The sequence below is a fragment of the Saccopteryx leptura genome, chromosome 7 (genome assembly GCF_036850995.1).
Source record: "Saccopteryx leptura isolate mSacLep1 chromosome 7, mSacLep1_pri_phased_curated, whole genome shotgun sequence".
In the NCBI taxonomy this organism is placed as follows: domain Eukaryota; kingdom Metazoa; phylum Chordata; class Mammalia; order Chiroptera; family Emballonuridae; genus Saccopteryx; species Saccopteryx leptura.
This window is the reverse complement of record NC_089509.1, coordinates 97,423,660-97,450,136: the sequence shown is the minus strand read 5'-3', so window position 1 is coordinate 97,450,136 and position 26,477 is coordinate 97,423,660. Positions and strand designations below refer to the sequence as shown.

Genomic DNA, 26,477 nt, shown 5'->3' with positions numbered 1-26,477 from the left:
CTGTCAAAGTCCATGGGAGAGGGAGCTGGGGTAGCTTGGATTAAATGACTATTAGGGTGGAGGTGGTGAATTTGGCCCCACTTTGAGATGCACTTTGAACATAGAACTACCCAAACCTGCTATCTCCATGTAACAATGATAGCACTCAATTATTGATATCATCACTAAAAATGCTTGCAACTTCTCCCACTCTCTTTAAATATATATTTTCTATTTTGGGTGTACTATAGATCTAGTTTTCTGAATGCTCAATGTGGTTAACTAAAGCATAATTTTTATATTAACATCTCTGAAAGAACAAGTACTTAGTGTTAAATCAGAAAAAAATTAGATAATTTTTATCAAGTAAACAAATATTTTTTTATTCAGGAGTTCCTGAATGATACACACATAATATACACATAAGTTATGTCTACTGATTGCTTCTTTCCTTTCTATGTGTTTTTAAAACAACATGAGCTCTTATAAAAGACCTTGGACATTTTTATCAATATATCTATATATATATATATTTTCACAATACTAGTTCAACAATAGATGCTAAATAAATAATCGTTCACTTCTTAATTCAGAGCTTGTATAAGCATTCAATTTGAAAGTTAGGCAAAATTTTTGTTTATTTTTCTCCTTCTACCATCATTCTTGTGTAAATAAATGGCATGCATACTGGGCTCTATAGTCATAATAAGCCTGGAAGCAAAGCTGATTTTTAATGTTAATATTGGGTATTATTAATGTTTCTTCGTTTTGCTCCTAATATAGTTTTTTTTCTCAACCAAATGCATACTTTTGCTGATCAACCTTTTTATATTCCTTCAAAATCCTAATTCTAGTCTTTTTTATTTATTTATTTATTTATTTACTGAGTGATGAGTATGTAGCTCACTCTCTGTTGGATGTGAATTGTAAGTCAAGAAGAATAAAAAAGCCAGGTTTGCAACTCTTAGCTACATTTGCAATGGAATTGTATCAAACAGAATATTTGGCACTTTTATTAAGGACTCACATATAGCTTTACTCCTGGAGTAACAGTTGGATTGAAAACTCTAAGGAGCTCCTGTGAATTCAGGATTTTTGAAGCTTGAGCTATTGTAAGCTAAGGACTTCATAATAGTGTTAGCAAAGGGGCCTGGATTTTGTTAAACTTGTTTTGGCTGGTGAAAATGATTTTTCAATTCTGTTTGATAAACAGCTGTGTGAAATCAATGCAACTTGATGGTTTCAGCATTGTCTTGTATACATCGCCTGATTGTAAAATCGATTGACAAATGGAAGTTGTGAGACTTTCAGGGAAGGCATCATGAAGAGAAATACAAATGAGTTTTACGCATCTATCCAAACTAGTTCTTTTAAAATCAAGTCTGTCTTTGAAGATAAAAGCTAAGAGGAATATATTACTGATTATATGTAGCTTGAGTCAAACAAATATACAGAAAATTTTCACTGAGACAAAAATACTCCCAAAATGAAACTGTATGTGGTCAAAGCTTTAAAGACCTGAATGTTTAGAAAATAGGGTATTCTGACTAATCAGATTTTCTGTTTCTTGGATGATTAATTTGTTGTTGGAAAATATTTTTTCTATCCCATATACAAAACACAGCTGATCATTGATTAAGCAATGGACACTGTTAAGAATTGAGGGTCATATTTTGAATATGAGTTATAATTGTTTTTACAGCAATTAATTGAATACTGTTGCAAGTTAATTTCTTGCAAAGCACTGTGCTCTACAGCTCAGCAGATTCAAAGTAATGATTAATACATTGCACCTTTCTTGAGTTTACAGAATTTTTGTCTTTCCTATGTAAACACATTTTTGATGTGGTGGACAAATGGTATTTCATTGAGTTATATACTTGAAACCTGTATGGCTTGCAAACCAATATCATTACAATGAATTTACTTAATAGAAAAATACTGGCCCTGGCCAGTTGGCTCAGCGGTAGAGCGTCGGCCTGGCGTGCGGGGGACCCGGGTTCGATTCCCGGCCAGGGCACATAGGAAAAGTGCCCATTTGCTTCTCCACCCCCACCCCCCTCCTTCCTCTCTGTCTCTCTCTTCCCCTCCCACAGCCAAGGCTCCATTGGAGCAAAGATGGCCCGGGCGCTGGGGATGGCTCCTTGGCCTCTGCCCCAGGCGCTAGAGTGGCTCTGGTCACGGCAGAGCGACGCCCCGTAGGGGCAGAGCATCGCCCCCTGGTGGGCAGAGCGTCGCCCCTGGTGGGCGTGCCGGGTGGATCCCGGTCGGGCGCATGCGGGAGTCTGTCTGACTGTCTCTCCCCGTTTCCAGCTTCAGGAAATTAAAAAAAAAAAAAAAAAGAGTTAAAAAAATACTAAAAATTCAAATAAAATATAGAAAAATATTATCTAACAATTAATAATAATAATAATAATAATACTTTTTTAATATAAATGAAAGGAAGAAAGATGGAGAGACAAATTCCTGAATGCTTTGCCCATCTGAGACCCATGCTCGCAACTGAGTTATTTTTAGCACCTGAGGAGGAGACACCATAGAGCCATTCTCAGCCCCAGACCATGTTCAAACCAATTGAGCCATGCTGCTAAAGGGGAAGAGGGAAGGAAAGAGAAGGTGGAGGAGGAGGGGAAGAGAAGCGGAGGGTAGCTTCTCCTGTGTGCCCAGACCAGGAATTGAACCTGGGACTTCCACATGCTGGGTCAACACTCTGCCACTAAGCAACCAGCCAGGGCCTAATAATAATTTTCTATTGTGTGCCTCTTTTATATATGCAGAATGAGAAATATGCAAAGATACATCACAGTTATATTAATAGATGTTTCTCTAATATTTCTTTATGGTTCTATAGAAAAGAATACATAAAGTTTATTTCATTGTTGTTGTTTTGTATTTTTATGAGGTGAAAAGTGAGGAGACAAAGAGACAGATTCCTACATGCACCTGACCGGGATCCACCCAGCAAGCCCACCAAGGGGTGATGATCTGCCCATCTGGGGCATTGCTCCATTGCAGCTAGAACCATTCTAGGCTCTGAGGTGGAGGCCATGGAGCCATCCTCAGTGCCCAGGCCAACTTTGCTTCAACGGAGCCTTGGCTGTGAGAGGGGAAGAGAGAGAGAGAAAAGCGAGGGGGAAGGGTGGAGAAGCAGATAAGTGCTTCTTCTGTGTGCCCTGGCTGGGAATAGAACCCAGGACTTCCACATGCCGGGTCAATGCTCTACCACTAAGCCAACTGGCCAGGGCCTAACAATAATTTTCTGTTGTGTACCTCTTTTATATGTGCAGAATGAAAAATATGCAAAAATACATTACAGTTATATTAATAGATGTTTCTCTAATATTTCTTTATGGTTCTATAAAGAAGAATACACTAAGTGTTTTTGAAACCATTTTATTTAGATGCTTAAATATTGATTTTTTTTGTATATTGATATTAAAGTAAGGGTTTTATTTCTAATGGAAAGAAACTTGTAGAACACAAGTTGTACATGAATTGCAAGATGTCATTGTATATATTTTAAAAATGGCACAGCAAATTTATTCATTGATGCTTAATTACCCATATCAATAGTTGCATTAAAATACGTATAACCGTCTCAGCCCTGGCCAGTTGGCTCAGCGGTAGAGTGTCAGCCCAGCATGTGGAAGTCCCAGGTTTGATTCCTAGTGTAGGCACATAGGAGAAGCAACCATTTGCTTCTCCAAACCTCCCCCCTCGTGTCTCTTTCTTTCTCTCTTTCTCTTCCTCTCCCACAGCCATGGCTTGAATTGTTTCAGCAAGTTGGCCCTGGGCACTGAGAATGGCTCCATAGCCTTGCCTCAGGTCCTTAAATAGCTCAGTTGTCAAGCAACAGAGCAGCAGCTGCAGATGGGCAGACCATTGCCCTGTAAGGGGCTTGCTAGGTAGAGCCTGGTCAGGGCACATGAGGGAGCCTGTTTCTCTGCCTCCTTACTTCCTCATCTCTCACTTGATAAATCAATCAATCAATCAATCAATCAATAAGCAAGCTTGTCTTCAAAGGAAATTAAAATAATTGAAATATATTTTTCAAGAACCCATATAATAGTAGCTTTTATTTTATAGACACTTTATAAGTTTATGCATGTTTTGTCATAAATTTGCTTAGAGTAATAAAAAGATAATTGATTATGATGGTTCTTAGAGAGTCTCTAGAATGTATTGGAAAAAAGCTGGACTTTCATGCTCATGACAGATATCATGTACATAAATCAATAGCTTTTTGTTCTTCTGCTTGTGTTAAATATTACTGTAGTTAGCAATATAAATTTATTTTTTAAGTGTTTGTTGGTTATAGGAACAATGGAAATTTCCACAAACCAATATAATGTTCAGATGATCAAGAATGATTTTGTAGTTTCATTATGATTTAAATAAATTCAGTCAAACAGATGACCGAATTATTAAAATTACATTGGTCAAAAGCATATAATTAAACTAGAATTTATTGCTTTCTGTGTATGGTATTTCAGCAGGCAGGACCCAAATTCAACATTACTCTGATGTTAATGATAATAAGACAACATAAACCTCAAGTGTTTGAAAACCCTGTTCCTTTTAGCTCATTTCTCAGCCAGTTTTTAAGGCATATCCATCACCCATATTGTTGAAGATGATGGTTCAAGTTTAAGCCATCACATCTCTGTTGTAGGCAGCAGATTGGAGGAAGATGTGAAGAAGGAGAGAAAGTCCAGCTCCAACCAAGTTTTAAATAAGGTTCTAGGAAGATATCATATAATAAGTCATAACTTAGTCCATTGCTAAGCTTACTTCCATGTTGAGCAGAGAAATAGTATCTTTATTTTAGGTGCAAAATGATTGGCTAAAACTGTGCATGCAGTCTCTTACTGTAAAAAAAAAATGGATGTAAATGAACTAGACATTTTTGCATCCTATCACATCACTCTAAAAAAATTGTGTTCTCAAAAGTAACAAGTGAAATCTAGCATGGTGTATGAGGGGGTGAGTGGCATTTAGAAGGGAGAAAGGGAAAAGAGCTTGGAGGTGATAAGTTTATAGGACTCTAGAAAGAGGTGATAATTAACAATTTTTAAAATGTGAGATTTCAACAATAATCTAAAGATTATGTATTGGATTTCTAGGTCTGTCATAACAAAGTACAACAATCTAGGTTGCTTAAAAGAACAATAATTTATTATTTCACGGTTCTAGTGGCTAATACTTCAATATCAAAGAATCAATAGAGTCATGCTTCCTCCGAGATTCTGGGTAGAATCTTTCCATGCCTTTTCCTTGCTTCTGATGGTGACCATCAATTCTTGGCATTTCTAGGATTTTAACTGCATCATTTTCATCTTTGCTTCTGTGGTCGCATGGCTTTCTCCTTGTGTATTCACATTTGGTTTTCCTCTTCTTAGAGAAACATCAATCGTATTGGATGAGGGCCCATCCTAATATTGTCATTTTAACTTAATTACATCTACTAAGACTCTATTTTAAAATAAGGTCACATTCACAAGTACCAGGAATTAGAACTTCAATAAATCTTTTAGAGGGATACAATTCAGCTTTCAAAAGACTCTTTCTAGAGAATATGCTGTTTGATGAGATTCAGAAATCCAGACAGTAAAAGTTTATATTTTGTTTTTATAGTTTGCTTCCACTATGATTAAAGGTCTTTATTATTCTTCGACTTTTAGATTTGGACTTCTGTTATTTTTAATGTGTCAGTAGGTGAAGGTAGGCTGTGAGATAGTCCTAATTACTACAATATACCTGGCTGGATTTTTTTTTTCCTTTTTGTACTGAAACCCATTGAACACCTCCTCAGGATTATAACTACTTTTCCATTTCTGTGTACATGGCACTCATGTGTATATGACTTGATGACCAAGTTCTGTTTCCCAGTGTCTTCAAAGTGTACACTTTATATCTTGCCTTAAATTTCGTGTACATTATGCAACTTACTCAAAGAAGATTTATTCACTACTGATTTTTGAAATGTTACTATAAGATTCATAATATAGGTTTCAGTTCATTAAAGATTCAAGTTGGTGCATTAAATGATATAGATTTTTTTCAGGCAGAAATATATAAGCCATGAGAAGTAATAATTAAAACTCTGACTTCTAGAGGATAGTGAAGATATCAACACACACACAACCAAAATGCACAGATTTGTACATTCCTGTGCTCACATATGAACAGATTCAACAACCATACTCTCAGAGATGGCAAACAGATCATATTAACAGTACGCTATAGCTCAGAAAACTCATAATTATATGTAGCGACAATCCTGTTGATATCGATAAAAGTTTATATTTTATTAGACAATATTTTATAATATATGCTTATAAATGCTTTGATATGAGTGGTTTAATATTTGTATTTTAAAAGGTAGTATTTTGAGGGTTTAAAAGTATAAGTTTTAATTATGTAGAAAATATACTCAATGAGAACAACTTAATTTGCAATAGAAAAATAACATTTTAAAAGTAAGTTGTTAACTTTTATTATCATTTGATCTTCAATTATTTGCATATATTTACCCATTAGAAAATAGAGTAAATGAGAAGGCCAAAAGAAAAATCTTGATTAAATGAAATTAAATGGATTTCCTGTGACATTTATATGGTCACAGGAAAAATGATTATTTTAAATTTATCTCCTTGCTATGTGTTTCTGTGAAACCTTTATCTTCTTCCTTTCTGTTGTTAGTACATGCAATTTATAAGTATAATATGTAGTATTACTTGTATGCGAAATCTAAAAGAATCCAACTCACAAAAGCAGAGAACAATGGCGGTTAGCAGAGGCTCGGTGGTGGGGGAAATAGGGAAGATGTTAGACTATAAACTTCCTGCTATAAGAGGAGTAAGTTCTGGGGACCTAATGTACAGCATGGTGGTTACAGTTAACAATATTGTATTATATACTTGAAAGTTGCTAAGAGAGTAAATCTTACAATTTCTTACCACAAAAAAGAAATGATAATTATATGAAGTGATGAAGGTGTTAGCTCACTGCTGATAATCATTTCACAACACAAGTAAGTATATAAAATCAGCATGTACACCTTAAAGTTACACAATGTTATATCTTCATAAAGCTGCAAAAAACAAAAGTGGTGGTTATGGGCCTTCATGATATTGGAAGTTTCAATTCAGAGCATTGTAGTAGTATGTAATACAGAGTTGGGGAAGACATTACTGTACATAAGATATAAAGTTATATAAGTCACCCCCTGTCTTCTTGTCTTGGCAGTGTGTGCAGGAACAGAGAATAAACTGAGCTCTCTCTCAGACCTGGAGCAGCAGTATCGAGCCTTACGCAAGTACTATGAGAACTGTGAGGTAGTCATGGGCAACCTGGAGATAACCAGCATCGAGCACAACCGGGACCTCTCCTTTCTGCGGGTAAAGCTTTCTCTTTCTATTTCTCCTTTGTGAGTGAACAGTGGTGTCATGATACATAAAGATAGACCAGCTTGCTTACACCAATGGCTATCGCCGTCTGGCCGGTAGGAACCATGACTGCAGGCTGACCATAAGAGATACCAAGACTCTCTCAGAGAGAGAACAAGAGTAACGCTGTCATCGTGATTGGCGTCCTGAGTTAAGAGCAGTTACTCTTGCCCTAACATTGGTGAAGACTCTGTCAGGTGTACTGCGTGCTATCTACTACGTCTGACTTTTTCTGAATTGCAGGCAAGAGGAACTCTGGGAGAGTTAGAGGACCAATCAGATATTAATTGATAACGTTAGCTAGCAATCTCCTTCTCTGTCCCTTTTGCTGTCAATTTGGAAATTTTAGATTATTTTATATTACCATAATGAGACTCATACTGTTACCTTTGAAGAAAAATGACATCTGTTTTTGAAAACCTGCGAATTATTTAGACTCAGGAAATTTCAAGTACTTATGTGGGTCAACAAAACTGCACACAGGGTGGAGGAAAAGTAGATTTGCAATTGTTCATATGGAAAATAATACCGTAATTAATAAATGATATCACAAGAATAAACTTTTGCACACTTACAACTGTAAGTCTACTTTTGCCCCACCCTATGTGTGTGTATGTATGAAGTTACCAGAGAAAACAAGTGTCCTTGTACAGATTTGTTCTGGCTTGCCTCTAGCTTTAGTCAGTTAAACAGGCTACACTAGTGCCTAGTGTGTCCAGTTTTTTATGTTTTGATTTAACCAAAACAGTTATAGGAAAATCTGAACTTTAAAGAGACTTTGAAAAAAGTGAGTTGGAATGTTGTCATTTGTACAACTAAGAATTTATTCTTCATACAGGAATTAATAGGATATATAACATCTATAGCATGCATTTGATCTTGATTTCAATAATGTTTATACACTTCTCTGAGGCACAGTCCTGTATAAACCAAAAAGAAATGATTTGAACACTGATGAACTAGTAAGTGAGTAGTAAATTATTTAGAGAACCGTGATAATTTTAATAATTCTATACTTAGATAAGTAGTAAAAAAACCCAGTGATTTTACATATTTTGGATGAAATAAATATGTCTAGAAATGGTAACAACCTTAGCAAATGAACCACCTCAGATAACATTATAAGGCTTATGATAACTATTTTTAAAATAATTATTGTATTAGGTTTGGTATAGAATATAAGTTTTTCATATTATGTTGCTTGGCTGATGCCACTCTAGTTTTATGAATTATATGTCACATCTCTTTTAATAATTATGACATATTTTAATCAAAAGTAGGTAAGAAAAGCATCTAAATCTTACAATGAGAGTACTTAAAAAGAAATTAACTTTGTAAAAATTTTGTACTGTTATTTTGAGAATGCTACACACACAAACTATTCTAGAACAACCACTTCCAAGGTATATATCTGAGTAGTATTTAAAAATCCTTGCAAGCTTTTAATTTGTCCTGATTGATTATTTTCAAAATATTTTATTCTTCAACATTAAAATGAAATATCGATGGCATGTGAGCTGATTTGTAGACTTTTTTTTTAGAAATGGCAAGAAACTCAATGATGTCCTAGAAAAGAATTACTGATAGCTGAATTCAGAATCAGGGGAAATAAGCAGTTTAAATACTTTATTAGATCAAAATAATGTGAAAAATATTTTAAAGGCAATCTTTGATCTTTGTTTTTCTTCTAATTTATTTCCTTTGTTTGCTATGTGGCTTCTTGCAGCTCAGAGTTATTCTTATACAAGAATCAGGATATAAAGAATAGGTATAGAAAATTATATTGGCTTAATAAAATTTAGTCATTATTATAAGTAACAGTCTTTAAAATCAGTGACATAAAACTATCTTGATTATCATTTTACAATTTTAAGCTCTTATAGGTAACAGAAGAGCATGATAAAAAATAGACTTTAGGCAATTTTTTATCTTTAGGAATATCAAATATGAAATATTTAATACAGATCTTTGAGCAACATGGGCTATACAGTTGGATAGTCTATATTTTTAGAAACCATTTTGAAGTAAAAAGTAAGTTAATAATGAACATATATATTTGGGAAATAATAAAATGAAGATTAATGTTTTTCACTTGGAGCAGAAATAAGTTGTTTATTTAAAACAGTAATTGTTGGTTTCAAAATTGTATATCTAAAATTTGTATAAACTTTTTATTAACCCATGCACATATCTCTATTTTCATCTATTTCTTTAAAGATACTTCAATAGACTCTTTTGCTTATTCACAACATATTTTTTTCTTACTTATTTTTTGTTCCTTTGGAAAATTACCAATTCTAATTGTGACATGTATCCATTCACTCAACAAATGGTCTTAGCCAAGAATACAATAGCACATAGTCCATTGTTCCTCATATCAATAATCCTGTAGTTTTTAGAGAGTTACAGAAGTGTAATGTGTAAGTACTGTTAATATGTATGTTTCTATATATGTACATATATAAATTTTTATAGTTGTTAAAAAAGAAATAAGAAGCCAGAATTAGAGTAAAGGTATGCTTTTGTGCTAAAGGTAGGTGTGGGTACTGGGCCAAGAAAGGAATGGCTAATTCTGAAGGATTTGGGGAAGTTTTCATCAAAGAGGTTCTTGAATTGAATTATTCCAAAGTGCATAATCTGTCCAAAACTAACACATTAAAATAAGCAGTGTTCATGTAAAAGAAATCTAGTTTCTTTATATTATACTATCGTGTCAATAAGTTTTGAATTAATGAGTGAATAGTAAACTTGCATTAACCTATCTTTTGGATAGGTTACCTATATATATTTATATAACTATAATTCATTGAGTAGCTGGTTATAGCAGTGGTAATCAACCTGGTCCCTACCGCCCACTAGTGGGCGTTCCAGCTTTCATGGTGGGTGGTAGCGGATAAACCAAAGTATAAATAAAAAGATAGATTGAACTATATATAGTAAGTTGTTTTATAAAGATTTATTCTGCCAAACTTAGTAAAAATCCAACATAAAGTACTTGGTAAGTAATTATTATTATATGCTTAACCTGCTGTAACTCTGCCTTATAAATTTTATAAAGTAAAGTTACTTCCTTACTTTATAAAACACCATTACTGTAGAACCGATGGGCAGTTAGAATTTTACTACTAACAGAGATACAAAGTGGGCGCTAGGTATAAAAAGGTTGACTACCCCTGGGTTATAGAGATATGCAGTTTCCCTTTCTTTCAGAATGACCCAAGCCTATAATGTGTTTAGAGAGACATCAGAGATAGAGATCTTGCATTTCATTCTGGAATTTACTTGCCTTTAGAAACTTAAGAAATTAACTTTTGTTTTTTAAATATTTTTCACACATATGTCTATCTCTAATTAGCAAGATCATAAACTACTCTAATTTCTATGATGCATGAAAGCTGTTTACCCAGATATTCTGCTTATCTCTTTCAATATATGATTAGTTGGTGTCTAATACAGTGCCTAAAATATATAAATAGGTTTTCATTAATTATTGCAAATGGACAAATTAATGAATTTTATCTTAATATTTAAGAGTAACTATAGATCACTATTTTATATATGATATATCATCTACATGAATGACTATATGAGTCCCTCATTATGCTATTTCAGTGTTGAGACTACCACGGATGAGTTGTGTGAATATAAGACACAGGTTGGATCAGTAAGAATTCCTTCACATGCAGATTTGAAATTACAACTATGGGCATTCACTTTCTGCATCAGTTTCTTGACCACTCAAATATCAGAGCACAGTCATCTTTTTCTTGTGGTTTGAATGTCAGAGAGAGCTATTCAGACACCAGAATGGAGACAACACATTGAAACAGAGAGAGAGCAGAAAAATATCATTCACCCAAATCATTGATGAGGGAACTGTTCATTTACGGGTTCCAGTCTGCTTCCAAAGGCTGGTTGCATTCTAGCTATTGAATTCATGAGGTACTCCTGGAACTTGGTAATAACTTTGAGGTGACTTCCCCTCTTTTCCTTACACTATATAGGATTATTTTCCTTTACTATAACTAAAGTGTTCCTTTTAGTACATTTCCCGAGATCTCAAAAACAGAAAATGTAGACCTATGAAATTGGATTGAAGATGTGCTTACATATAATTAAAAAAATAAAACATTTTAGACATACTTCATTAATCTTTACTAGATATAGTTTATTGAATTACTTTGAAATGTATTCTTTTCAAGATAGATTTATTATGTTAACCTTGATACTTACATTTGTAAACACCTTTTAACCCATCTTTGTTTTGCTGTAACCTCCAAGTTTTCACATTTCCTTTAGGTAAAAAAAAAAAAAAAAAGCTAGTTGACAATATTTAACATTAGACCCCTGAGACACCACATAGTTGGCAGGAAAAAGGCCTTAATAGTTATTTACTAGGTACCTTATCAATGTCACAGGTTAACACAGAATTTAAAACAGCAAGTTGTAAAAAATCACAGATTTTTGCTACCTTCTTACATTGTGAACCTCTCAAACAAGGCAAAAATAGCAAGTAATGGAATGAACTAATAGATCTTTAATCCTCATTAGACTCCTTGAGAGTTTCCTCCCTTGTGTCATTTCATTGGTCTTCTTGACCACTGCTGTCATTTATTACTCAGGGCTTCTAAACAGGTACCAGACCTACCAGCTTTTATACTTTATATTTATTCTATCTGTTTTATACATTCACTTAAAGCAGTGGTTCTCAACCTTTCTAATGCCGTGACCCCAAAATACAGTTCCTCATGTTGTGGTGACCCCAAACCAAAAAATAATTTTGGTGGCTACTTCATAACTGTAATTTTGCTACAGTTATGATTCGGAATGTAAATACCTGATATGCATTATGTATTTTCCGATGGCTTTAGGCGACCCTGCCGGGATTGTGACCCACAGGTTGAGAACCGCGGACTTAAAGGAAATAAGTATTAAGTGTCAACAAATGTAAAACAGGTGATGTATAGTGCAAGGTATATATATATACACACACACACACACACACACACACATACACACACACATATATATATACACACATATATATGTGTATATATATGTATATATATATATGAAGTATTAATACCTATCCTAAACCAGTGCTATAACAGGTATTAATTTTTAATCTATGGCTTGAATAGTGTGCAAATTGTTTTGGAAACAGTATTTATTAGAGTTTAAGAATAGATACATTGTTTAGCAGTTGATCCATTGACCTAGGATATTAACAATATCAGTAATTTGTTGGAACTTTGTATGCTTTAGTTTGAAAGAGTTAAATCTTAATGATTATGCATCTATTTTATTACTGAGAAATGAATAAAAACAAATTAAGACATTTTTCCAAATAGTATCAATAATGTTGTATGATTGGTAGTAAAAGCAATGACTATGAAAAACTATCATTTTTAAAATATATATATTTTATTGAATTTATTGAAGTTATATTGGTTAAGTTGGTTAAGTGGGATAAATGGTAACAGAAGGAGACTAGACTCTGAGTGTGTACACACAATATAATATACAGATAATGTATTATAAAATTGTACACTTGAAATCCATATAATTTTATTAGCTAAAAAAACTATACTTTTTAAAGCAAAAATACTTTTAAAAGGTAACCCCTCAGATAATGAATAATACATGTTGTTATGAATTTTGAAAAACAATAGCTCTATTTATTGTACATTTGGAAGAGCTGTGAGGAGTTTTCCTTTTAGAATATATAAGAATGCCATCTAAAACTACATATTAAAAAATAAAGCAGATGACCAGGTGATGGTGCAGTGGATAGAGCTAGAGCATTGACCTGGGATGCACAGTACCCAGGTTCAAGGCTTGAGCACAGGTTCATCCAGCTTGAATATGGGCTCACCGGCTTGTGCACGGTGTCACTGGATTGAGAGTGGGATCATAGACATGACCCCATGGTCACTGGCTTGAGCCCAAAGGTCTCTGGCTTGAAGCCCAAGGTCACTGACTTGAGGCCAAGGTCACTGGCTTGAGAAAGGGGTCACTAGTTTCAGCGGAAATCTCCTAGTCAAGTCATATATAAGAAAGCAGTCAATGAACAACTAAAGTGCTGCAATGAAGAATTGATGCTTCTCATCTCTCTCCCTTCCTGTCTGTCTGTCCCTATCTGTCCCTTTCTCTGTCTCTCTCACTAAAAATAAATAAAACATTTCTTAATAGCCATCATATAAATTATTATTATTTTTTCTACCAAAGAAAATATCCTAGCCTGACCACACAGTGGCACAGGGAATAGAGCATCAGCCTGGGATGCAGAGGACCCAGGTTCAAAGCTCTGAGGTTGCTGGCTTGAGTTAGGGCTCACCAGCTTGAGCGTGGGCTCACCAGCTTGAGCGAGGGGTTGCTGGCTTGAGTGTGGGATTATAGACATGACCCCATAGTCACTGGCTTGAACCCAAAGGTCACTGGATTGAAGCCCAAGGTCGCTGGCTTGAGCCCAAGGTCACTGGCTTGAGCAAAGGGTCACTTGCTCTGTTATAGCCCCCCATCCACCCATCAAGGCAAATATGAGAAAGCAATCAATGAACAACAAAGGTGCTACAACAAAGAATCGATACTTCTCATCTCTCTCTCTTCCTGTCTGTCCGTATCTGTCCCTCTCTTTGGTTCTGTTTCTCTAGCATAAAAAAAAAGAAAGAAAGGATGGAAGGAAGGAAGGAAGGAAGGAAGGGAAGGAGGGAGGGAGGGAGGGAGGGAGGGAGGGAGGAAGGAAGGAAGGAAGGAAGGAAGGAAGGAAGGAAGGAAGGAAGGAAGGAAGGAAATGTCCTCTTCTTAAATTCAAATACATTTTTGTCTTCTAGATAATAATTACTATTGTATAAGATTATGGAACTATCACCCTCTTTTGTTAGAATATATATGTGATTCTTCATGTATGAGAATGTTGTTTGTCAATCATTCTCCAGAGGACTTGGAATTTGCGTTGCTTTTCCAGTGCTGGTAATGGAAATGCATTATTTCATACTCACACATAGTTCTTCTGATTAAGGACAAATATTTCAAAGAAGTCAGATAAAGCTGGAACTCAGAGACTACACAATGCTGATGCTCATGGTAACCTAAGATCTTGGCTTCATTAGTTACAGTAAAATCAGGGATGCTACATAGCAGTGAGTTTCAAGATGGAATAAGTAACCCTGCTTTGACTATCTCTTAGCTGTTTTCAGTAAGGATGAGCAACCAGTCAGGTTTAATATAAAATTCTGAAATATTTACATTTCAGCCTGTGTCAAAGCAGATGACCAGAATTAAATCCACCAGCAGAGAGGGTGGTTTTCTATTCGTTAGTGTTTGTTTCCCATAGCCTCCTCACTCATATTTAATCTATGCCTGGGCTGAGCTTTATGCTACACAGCATGATTTAGCAAAATGCTATGTTGGAGAATATATATTTAAAAGTAAAGATAGTTTACAAAATATTTTATTCCTTTGGGTTGGAAAAGGATTTATTGAATACTTTGTGCAAACACTAGCTATCATTGCCTATCTGTGATTGTTGTTAGCTCATTAAATACCAGATAGAATGGCCTGTCTGGGAGAGATGGATTGAAATCGGGATGAGAAAAGTAGAGACATATTTTAGAGCCATTAAAAATCAAAGAGGAAAACACCATTTAAATGTAACATGAATAGCCTAGTAAGAAATAAGGTGGGTCTACATGTATTATATTCTCAAATTTCCAGATTATGACTATTATAAATAATGCTGCAGTGAACATGGGGGTCCATATCTTCTTTAATTAGTGTTTTGATATTCTTAGGATATAGTTCCCTAAGTGAAATAGCTAGGTTATCAGGCAGTTTTATTTTTAATTTTTTGAAGAAACTCCATACTGTTTTCCACAGTGGCTGCATGAGTCTACGTTCCAACCAGCAGTGCAGGAGGGTTCCCCTTTCTCCACAGCACTTGTTCTTTGTTGATGATAGCCATTCTGGCAGGTGTGAGGTGATATCTTACTGTGGTTTTAATTTTCATTTCTCTGATGATTAGTGACAGTGAGCATTTTTTCACATGCCTGTTGGCCGTCTGTATCTCCCCTTCAGAGAAGTATCTATTCAGGTCCTTTGCCAATCTTTTAATTGGATTGTTTGTCTTCCTGGTGTTGAGTTATAAATTCTTTCTAAATTTTGTTTATTAATCCCTTACCAGATGTATTGGCAAATATGTTCTCCCAGTCAGTGTGTTGTCTTTTTATTTTGTTAATGATTTATTTTGCTGTGTATACACATTTTGATTGGATCTCATAATAAGGGAGAGCAAGCCTGACTTTGTTTTCCTTTACCTTCAAGAAATACGTTGGTCAAGTAAACAAGCATGAGAATAAATAAGGTGTTCCAACCTTTTATTTAATTTCTCTTTTTGGCCCGAATTTCACATACAGCTACATTTGTGGTAAAATGTAACATACTTGCTGTATTTAGATGAGAAAATTTTAGCTGAGTGTGATAGAGAATACTAAAAAACATTAGAGGCCCTGGCTGGTTGGCTCAGCGGTAGAGCATCGGCCTGGCATGCGGGGGACCCAGGTTCGATTCCCGGCCAGGGCACATAGGAGAAGTGCCCATTTGCTTCTCCACCCCCACCCCCTCCTTCCTCTCTGTCTCTCTCTTCCCCTCCTGCAGCCAAGGAGCAAAGATGGCCTGGGCGCTGGGGATGGCTCCTTGGCCTCTGCCCCAGGCGCTAGAGTGGCTGTGGTCGCGGCAGAGCGATGCCCCGGAGGGGCAGAGCATCGCCCCCTGGTGGGCAGAACATCGCCCCTGGTAGGCGTGCCAGGTGGATCCCGGTCGGGCGCATGCGGGAGTCTGTCTGACTGTCTCTCCCCATTTCCAGCTTCAGAAAAATACAAAACAAACAAACAAACAAACAAACAAAACAGTAGAGAAAATAATATTTAAATATATCTGTTGGGCCAAAGCTGACATTCTGGGTTAAATGGAATTTTCAAAGCTTTGATAGTGTCTGAAAACTAATCCTAAAACTGTTAAACATAATAAATATGCAATTTTGTATGTCTGTATTTACAACTAGCTTTTAAATTGAAACTTGTTTTTTGTACTAAATCTAATCATATAACTTGTAATACATTTGAAAAAGCTATGCAATTTACACTTATATGAGGAAAATACATTTCTTTCCTCAGAGGTTAAATACCATTTGATCTCAAAAGATGCACTGACTCAAAATTCTGATACCCGTCAGTAATCCTACATAATAAATCAAAAGATAAAAATGTCAATGTTCTTGCTTTGGCAGTTATATCAGCATATTTTTAAACCTTTCTTCTCAATCATTTAAATAAAATATTAAAATATATTCAGCAGTTTTCTCTCTATATTAAAACTATTAAATAAATAAATTCAATAGTACCTATACAAAGATGTGCATTTAGTAGAAAAGAAATATTTGAGGGAGTATTGAAAAAGATAGATATAAGAAATATAGAAAAATAATTTAAAATTTTAATATATAAATATACATGCATGTATTATAAGTTAGTAACCATTTATATTCATATATAAATATTAATTAACAACAATTTTCTAGGATTGAGTCAAATTAGTATAAGCATATATAATGTTGCTAAGAGAATATTAGTAAAAATAAAACTGCTTAATAGAGGTATTTTTAAGTCCCTACATTCTGATGTACTTTCCAGAAAACAATGCCCTTGTTGCAAATGCACTTAAATTAGAAATGAATTTATTAGGATGTTGAACATATGCAAAGTGTTCCTCCACACCTCTGGGGGCTATAGCATTTAAATTTAACTTAAGTGGTGAATATAATGAATTTATAGGCTTGCATTAACCTTAATTAGAGAAAAATGCATGTAATGAACCCATTTCACTCTATGTGTCTTAGATACATTTTAATCAGGGGAATTGAGTTATAAAAGTTATTTCTTCACCTCTTTTATTTTATAAGTAGCAAAGACGTGGGTTCAAAGAGAGAGAACAAATGATAAGAGTTGTTAGGACTAACTAGAAACATTTTGTCAGTGGGTTGGTTACTTTTTAATTCTAAAATCTAAATACTGGAATATAAATAAAAACACCTTTTAAAAAATCAAAATGATGTGCATCTTAATAGATTTATTTTTCTGAGTCTTAATATGAAGCATTTTGTTTTCTTTAAAAAAAAGACAGACTTAAATTTGGTGAACAATTTTACATGAGATCAAATCAATTTTAAAGGTCACACAGTATAATTTAAAGTTCAAAAGTGGAAAAATAAAATGTGAAAACTATTGCATTTAGAAACACTGTAGTTATTTCCCCTGATCCCTAATTTGAACCCACTTAACTATAAATATTATATTTAAATATATAATGAAAATGATGAAAATTAAGATGTTTTAGTAAATATAAATCTCTTTGAAATCATTTCTGTTCAATCTCTACTTGAAAATCAAAATAACTAATTGACTGTTGAAGAAAATCCTCTGAAACAGTTAGGTAGCAGGTTTGTTTCTTAAAGAAAAGCTTTTTATTAGGGTTCCTGGCCCTTGGTAGTTAGCCTTAGTAAGAGATGGCTCTGTCTAGTGCTATCGGGTCTGTTCCTCCCTTCTTTGACTCTCAACACTGCAAGTCTCAGGTAGTGCTCTGAACACTTGACAGTGCATTTTTACAAAGCTTTTTAGAGATTCAGCTTTTGGGTGGTAGCGATTTTGTACTTTCAGAAGGGTGAAATCGCAAGTCAAACACTTGGTTGTTTTTAAGACTCAATCAATAGCTTACAAAAGTACAGCGGCTATACCTAATGAGTGAGGGTGGTATCAACAATCTAAAAGATGTCATCACATTGAAGCATGGTGAAGCTTTTATGATAGGATCATTGAGAGATCAATGAAGCATTGGGAAGAGTTCCTGAAAGAAAAAAAAACAAACAGAAAAATACCAGCAAATATAGACTATAAGCTGAATTATAGTTCTTGAAACTTTTCATCCTCAGAGGACAATGGCCAAAATCCTCATTAACTTCCTGTATTTTCTGACCTTGCCTACAAGCTTTGTCATTCACAAATGTGGACGACATTAGAACTCATGACACCCATCAATGACAACTAAGTTCCTTTAGGTATCAGCTCTCTCTCACTCTAATGACCTTTCTTTCATTCTCAGAACTTCTCCCCACCGACACATAGACTCTTACCCTTGTACCTACACAGACTAAGTTCTGTTCAATTTTTAGAATAATTTTATTAACCAACATCCCCCAACCAATTTAATGAAATTAAAAAAAATATTCTTCATGAAAGCTCTATTAACTTCCTGTCTTATTGAATTCCTCACATTATTACATTCATAACACCCAGCAATTCTTTCGTGATATCAATTGTTTAAGTATTTGTGTAATTTCTGTTTACTCTACTAAATAAAACATAACCTTGAGGGCAAGGGCCACATCTAGTTCACTGACTAATCCTAGCGCACAATACAGTGTCTATCATGTAGTGACTCCTCAGCAAATATTTGTGGAATGAAAAAAAATAAGTAAATTGAATAACAACAAGAGTGAATTATTCAATGTTTATGACTTTTTTTTAGTCAGAAAAGAATGATTTCACAAAATTTTCTTTTACTTTTCTAATTGAAGTTTCTCCCCCTAACGTCTTGTAGTATCTATGTTGTCTTTCATCTTATATTCCAAGAAATGATTTGATCAATAATAAAAAATATGCTACGTGCTTGACCAGGTGGTGGGGCAGTGGATGGAGCTTCAGACTGGGATGCAGAGGACCCAGGTTCGAGACCCCTAGGTCGCCAGCTTGAGTGCGGGCTCATCTGGTTTGAGCAAAAGCTCACCAGCTTGGACCCAAGGTCGCTGGCTCGAGCAAGGAGTTTCTCAGTCTGCTGCAGGCCCATATGAGAAAGCAATCAATGAACAACTAAGGTGTTGCTACGAAAAGCTAATGATTGATGCTTCTCATCTTTCTCCGTTCCTGTCTGTCTGTCCCTATCTATCCCTCTCTCTGACTATCTCTCTGTCTCTGTAAAAAAAAAAAATACTGTCTGACCTGTGGTGGCGCAGTGGATAAAGCGTTGACCTGGAAATGCTGAGGTTGCCAGTTCGAAACCCTGGGCTTGCCTGGTCAAGGCACATATGGGAGTTGATGCTTCCTGCTCCTCCCCCTTCTCTCTCTCTGTCTCTCTGTCTCCTCTCTCTCTCTCTCTCTCTCCTTTCTAAAATGAATAAATAAAATAAAATAAAAATTAATTAAAAAATACTATGTGTAGTGGACACATAGGAAACTTAACTTATATACTTACTCTCATGGGTAAAAACATAATGAATGTTATGCAGTCCTCTTTGCTTCCTTGGTTGTGTGAAGAGCAAAGCCATATAACCTTTACAAATTTAAACATCTTTTCCTCTGGCTGCCTTGAATACCAGAGATTTCCTCCACTAACATGATCTCTTATATACAGTATTCTTTATAAACTTAGGTCTCTATACTTTTGTATGCATTTTTTTTTCCTTTCTAGTGTGTCTTCCCACCCTCTTAGTTCTGGAAAATCACATATCTTTTAAGAATTTGTTCTAACTATATTATCTCTATTCCCCTACATTTAATATGTTCCCCAAATTCAATCAGTATCTCCATTCCAACAGTCCTTAGTACATATCTGTATGATAACATATGTTATTTTGTTCAGGAATATGTTTGACTGTGAGGTATTTTGCACTTTCATCAGTTTATATAAATATTGTATAAAGAAAATATTCAGTCAACTTTCGTTCTTTGAGCAGATAAGCTGGGTTAAGTGGTTTTCTGTGGTGAATTTTGTTATATCAAAAATGTAACCTCTAAAAAAAAAGTAATCTCTGTAATAAGAAACACAGTATTTACAGGCATCCTTAAAGTTACGCCTTTGGGTTTGCATGGACTAATACCTAAAACATACCATTTGTTTAGATAGGTGTAAGATACTGTGCCAGTTTTATGCTTAATGTGTTCTGTATCTATTGAGGAAATTTAATCAATAATTGATAACCTTCCAAAACAGAAAGCACTAGGCACAGATGGATTCCTGGGTGAACTGTACCAAACATTTAAGAAATAAATTATACCAATTCTCTACCATCTTTCAAGGTATAGAAGCAGATGAAATACTCTCTTATTCCATGAGACCAGCATCACCCTAATACCAAAACAGCGAAAGACTTTACAAGAAAACTATAGACCATAATCTCATGAAAATAGAGGTAACAATTCTCAACAATATATTAGCAAATCAATATACAACAAAAACATATAAAAAAGATTTGTACATCATAACCAAGTGGGATTTATCACAGGTATGCCAAGGCATGTTTAACATTTGGAATTCAGTGAATGTAATCTATCAAACTAACAGACTAAAAAATAAATATATATATATATATATATATATGATTATATTAATAGATTCCAAAAAAGCATTTGACAAAATTTAACACCCATTCATGATAAAAACTGTTGGTAAACTAGGAATAGAGAGAAACTTTCTGAACTTGTTAAAGATAAAGACTATCTACCAAAAAATGAAACAACAAAAAATATCACAGCTAACATCACACTTAATGGTGAGAAACTAAAATCTCTCCCAATAAGATCAAGGCAAACCATGTTGAAAGACAGTTTGGTGATTTTTTTTGTGTGTGTGTGTGCAAAACTAGAGCTATTTATCCTTACCACATGATCCAATAATTGTGTTCCTCAGTATTGACTTAAAGTAGTTGAAAAAGGCCTGACCTGTGGTAGCGCAGTGGGGTGGAGCGTCGACCTGGAACACTGAGGTTGCCAGTTCAAGAACCTTGGGCTTGCCTGGTCAAGGCACATGTGGGAGTTGATGCTTCCTGCTCCTCTCCCCTCTCTCTGTCTCCAAAAATTAATAAATAAAATATTAAAAAAAAAAATAAAGTAGTTGAAAATGTATGTGCATAGAAAAACCTGCAATCAGATTCTTATAGAAGCTTTATTCTTAATTGCCAAAGCTTAAAAGATATTCTTTAGTAGGGAAAAGGATAAACTGGTACAACTGGACAATGGAATGTATTTCAGTACTTAAAAGAAATGAAGGGCTCTGGCTGGTTAGCTCAGTGGTAGAGCGTTGGCCTGGCGTGCGGGAGTCCCGGCTTCGATTCCCGGCCAGGGCACACAGGAGAAGCACCCATCTGCTTCTCCACCCCTCCCCCTCTCCTTCCTCTCTGTCTCTCTCTTCCCCTCCCGCAGCCGAGGCTCCACTGGAGCAAAGTTTGCCCCGGCGCTGAGGATGGCTCTGTGGCCTCTGCCTCAGGCACTAGAATGGCTCTGATTGCGGCAGAGCGATGCCCCAGATGGGCAGAGCATCGCCCCCTGGTGGGCATGCCAGGTGGATCCCGGTCGGGCGCATGCGGGAGTCTGTCTGACTGCCTCCCCGTTTCCAACTTCAGAAAAAAAAAGAAATGAAGTATCGGGTCATTAAAAGACATTGAGGAGCTTTAAATGCGTGTTACTAAGTGAAAGAAGACAATCTGTAAAGGATACAGAATGTATGATTCCAGCTATATGACATTCTGAAAAAGACAAAACTATGGAGAAAAATAAATTAGGGGTTACTAGGATGGAAAAGGGAGGTAGGGAGAGGAAAATAGGCAGATCACAGTGGGTTTGTTAGGCAGTAAAAATAGTGACGGATATACATCATTACATATTTGTAAAAACAGGGATAATGCACAACACCACTAGTGAACACCTAAGGTGAACTTTAGACTTTGGGAGATTATGATGTGTCAATGTAAGTTTATTCTTTGTAAAAAACACACCGTGCTGGTGAATAATGCTGATAATTTGGAAAACGACTCATAAGTAGGGGGAAGGGGTATATGAGAAATCTTCATCTTGCCCTCATTCTTGTTGTAAACCTAAACTCCTAAATAAATAAATAAATAAATAGGCATAAATAAGTAAATAAATAAATAAACAAAGTTAGAAAAAAATATGGAGAAAATAAAACTTAAGCAAATTATGGGAAAAAAATAAGGGCTATTAAAGAATAAAAAAACTAGAGAAGGAATTCTAGTTATAATTCCAAGTGAAAAAGATCTTCATTTTGAAATCACTATACAAATGTGGAGGCAAGAAAACACAGAAAGAGGAAGGATTAATATAAAACGTAGGGCAAAGGGTTAAGATGCAGCAGAAGTGGGGAGGTGGTAGGGCATTGAGGTGGAAAAGGGAGGTCAGGGCCAAACTGAGATGAGCCTTTACAACATGACAGGTTATTAATGTGAAAGTATTATTAGGGGAATTTAATATTGTAGCAGTATGGAGTGATTTTAGTGTGAGACATTAGGTTGATGAAAGCCCGGAACTAGTTTGTTGCCATGACAGTTGAAAGCATGTGATGCACTCAATAATCATTGTGAAGAAAGATTAATAGGACTCAATACTGACTATAGAGGCTGTAAGTGCAGGACACTAAAAGGCTGTGAGATCTCAAATCTGGGTACCTAGGCAGACACGTTGTCCTGGCTATATGAGAAACCAAGGAAGGAGAGCCAGTTCTTGTCAGAGATATTTGGTGGAAGCTTTTTTGAGTTTCATACATTTTTCAGGAAATCCTTCTTAAGGGAAATGTGCTAAAAAGTGTACTGTCAGGGCTCAGACAAATGTCGGGTTAGGAGGGTAGCCAGAGAATGAGAGTTAGTAAAGCATTTATCAGTGTAACTTTTATTTGCAAAGACAGGTGACAGCTGCATTTTTTTTTTTCCAAACTCTGTAATTAGGTTCAGCAAACAAGAAGTTAAGCTTGGGAAATAATTGGTTGTGCTTAAGTCTCTTTTGGCAATAACCTAATTCTGGGAGATGTAGTTCGCTGACAAGCTTGATTTAACCTTTGGTTTACTGAATATAATTACAACACATTTAGTATCAAGATGGGACTCTGCCTTTTTATTGCAGGACCTAATTTTAAAGCAGTTGTGGTGATAAAATTCACAGATAACTGCTCTGGGCAAGTTCCATTTGGATATTCCTTCTTATCTGTCAAAGAGTGTACTGGATGTCAATGGCGTGTGACTCAGCTGGCCATGTTGTCCCCAGTGCTCATCCTGTTTCAGTGAGGCAGTAGCAACAGCATCTGCTTTATTACTCCCCATGAAGGAGGTGGTTGGAAAAGTGTCAGCAATTCACGGTGTCAGCAATTCAATGTTCTTCCTAAAGAAGGAGGGTCACAACGTAACTAACATGTGATTCAGATAAGGAAGAAGATGGTATATAAGGAAAGAAGTTGAGTTCTTTAGGAAGGGATAGGCCAGGTTAAAAGCTTAGAAGAAAGAAAAGAAAAGCAGGCAATTAAAGTCTGGGGACTGGGTGGATTTTGGTGACCTGAGAGGAAGGCAAGAGTGCAGAGTAATAAAGCACGTGTTAAATGAACTCTCCGGTGTTTTCCAAATTGCTCAGATTTTTCAAATTCTGAGTGGGAAAACCTCACCTCAAAAACCTTTGACTTCTCTATTCAAGACTTATAAGTCACCTTTGCCTCAGTATCTTTGTGTTTAGGCACAATTTGTCTTTTTAATTGTGCAGTTCTCATCATCCCTGTGTAGTTGTGTGACAATTTCATTTTTCTGATGGGGACACTGAGGTACAGAGAGGTTAACAGTCTTGCTCGGGGTCATGCACCAGTGGCTGGCAGAACTTAGAGCAATCTGAAAAATGCTCACTTTAAGAGCTTATAACAAAGTTTAAGTTTACACATAATTAAGTCCTATTAACGTCCTCTACATCTCCATTATAGAATTCATGTTGTATTGTAGCTAACTGAAAGAGAAATCTCACAACAAATTGCTCCAATATGTTTTCAGACAAAAACAAATTTGATCTGTATTGATATTTCCTTGTTCGTGTCTTGTGTAACAATCTCTCCCCACCCCGAAATATACATGTGAAAAAACTACATGTCCTGCTAACATAAGTGCAGTCAAAAGGATAATCTAATTCAGTGGTTAGTAAACTTCTCAGCACAGATTCAACAGCTTTTCACAGACTACATTTGGACTATTATTTGCTCAAATACAGACTTTACATTTAAAGGCTGACTTAGAGTGTGCCTATAATAGGCGACTGGGACAATCTGTTTCCAGAAAGCTGTATCTCCAAAGTAGCTGTTGAAAGAAGTGTGTGCGCTGACCCTGGCGAGGAGACTACTAAAGTGGAGCACAGTGATTGTTTTCTGATATTTCAAGGGCTCTCATAGAAAAGGGAGTGGTCTAGTTTTGAGTTGTTCCAGAAGGCAGGATTAGGCAGAAGCAAAAAGGAATCAGAGTTTGGCTGAAAATAAACATTTTTCTAACAATTAGAGCATTCTACCAATATAATGAGGTGCCTTGTTAGATGAGGAAAAGGGAAGGGGACATTTAATTGAAACACTTTGTATTTTCTAGGCACTAGGTCATTCATTACCACCATAAAGCAACAAGAAAGAAAAGATGAATTTAAAGAGCTAGGCACATTGTAGGCACCCAGTTAATGTTAGTTCTCTTACCTCTCTTGAGCGTTTCTTATATATAGTCACAGTAATCCAGTGACTTTTTCACTATTATCAACATTTTGCGGAGGAGGATAGAGTCTGCCAAAGTCAAACAGTGAGAAGGAAGGTGCATCTAGAACTTGAATCCAGATCCCTGTATCTCCAAATCTTACATCCATTGGGCTGTTCACTCCCTTTTCTGCCACCAAATTCTGCTCTCTTTCCACTGTGGATGCTCGATCAAGGGAGATCAGGAATGGAGGGACAGGATTTTGTGGACTGGGTAAGAAGTTGTTAGAAAACCGCTAAAGTCTTTTTTTATTCTGTTGGACTCTTTCATTTTCCTGGAAAATAATGCTATTACCTCAGTAGATAGTCTATGCTGTTCAATTATACTTTGACTTCTCAAAAGACAAATAGTAAGTAACGTTTCTAACCATACAGAGATAAACTTAGCAAGGTGTCTGGTCTTAGCTGTTATACCTCTAGCATCATAGCTTCACCCCAAAACTCTCCCTGCTTTTTCATGCTAACTTTATTCATTTATGACATTTTAAAAATTACCAGTAAGTTATATCAACCAGGGATTTGGAGAGTATTAAGGTATGGTACAGGCAATGCTAGCATAGCCCTTCAACACACCGCTTATCTTTCTTTCTTTCAAATTTCATTCCTTGGGTTTTGAATATTTTTCACTTTTCAGAGTCTTTAATTAAAATGCTATTATGCTCAGTAGGTTTGCCTTGGGAGGGTTAAAACTTATTAACCACCATCTTGGCCCTTAAATTTTATCTTGACTGGAGGTACTTGACATTTCAGTGAACTTTCTTGACTAACAATTTTCCTTGTTGAATGATGTCACAGAGAGCATCTCAATCTCTGCCCTGAGCTGCTTTCTGGGTACTCTCCATAGAAGTCGCATGTGCCTTATGCTCTTGCTTTGTCTTTTTTTCTTCCTGCCTAAAACATATCCATTCATGACCTGCTTCTGCACAGTGCTCATTTCAAGTAGTTAATGAAAAAGTAGAAAACCGAGGTTCTAAACTCTCCAATTAATGGTGTGATGCAGTGCAAATTATTTAACTCTCTGAGTTTCCTGTTCCTCTTTTGTAAAATAAAAATATAAGGTTAGGAAAGTATTTTACAGCTTTAGTCAGTATGAAACTCACTTTGTAATCTTTTTGCTACCTCCATGAAACTGCATTTGTCTTTTAATTTTGATTGAGTCATGTTTCTAGATATGTTTTAAAGATAAGTTCACAATTGATACCAAAAATGAAACCCCAATATTTCCAACATAAACATAAAATAACAAAACATTAATGCAAAGAAAAAGCATGCAGGTCAAAGATTCTGAGCCTCACTTTTCTTTTGCTCTTCTTTAGAAAAAGAGAATGGCAGGAGCTGGAGTTTTTATAGACATAGAGACACCACACTGAGACTTTTTGTTTAAAGTAATCTGAAGGAAAACCTTCCATACACTGTGATTCAATGCTTGTTAGTGTACTCTCTGAACCTGGA

The 26,477-nt window shown here is 35.6% G+C and overlaps 1 protein-coding gene across 5 annotated transcripts in view; it reads left to right on the top strand.

The window, feature by feature from the left end:
• The window catches only part of ERBB4 (erb-b2 receptor tyrosine kinase 4), a 1,119,996-nt gene that overhangs the window by 414,379 nt on the left and 679,140 nt on the right, over nucleotides 1-26,477 (top strand). For all 5 annotated transcript variants that reach the window (XM_066346729.1, XM_066346728.1, XM_066346726.1 and 2 more), the window contains exon 2: nucleotides 7,228-7,379. In XM_066346729.1, coding sequence (XP_066202826.1) covers nucleotides 7,228-7,379 — 152 coding nt within the window. The remainder of the gene's footprint in view (nucleotides 1-7,227; nucleotides 7,380-26,477) is intronic.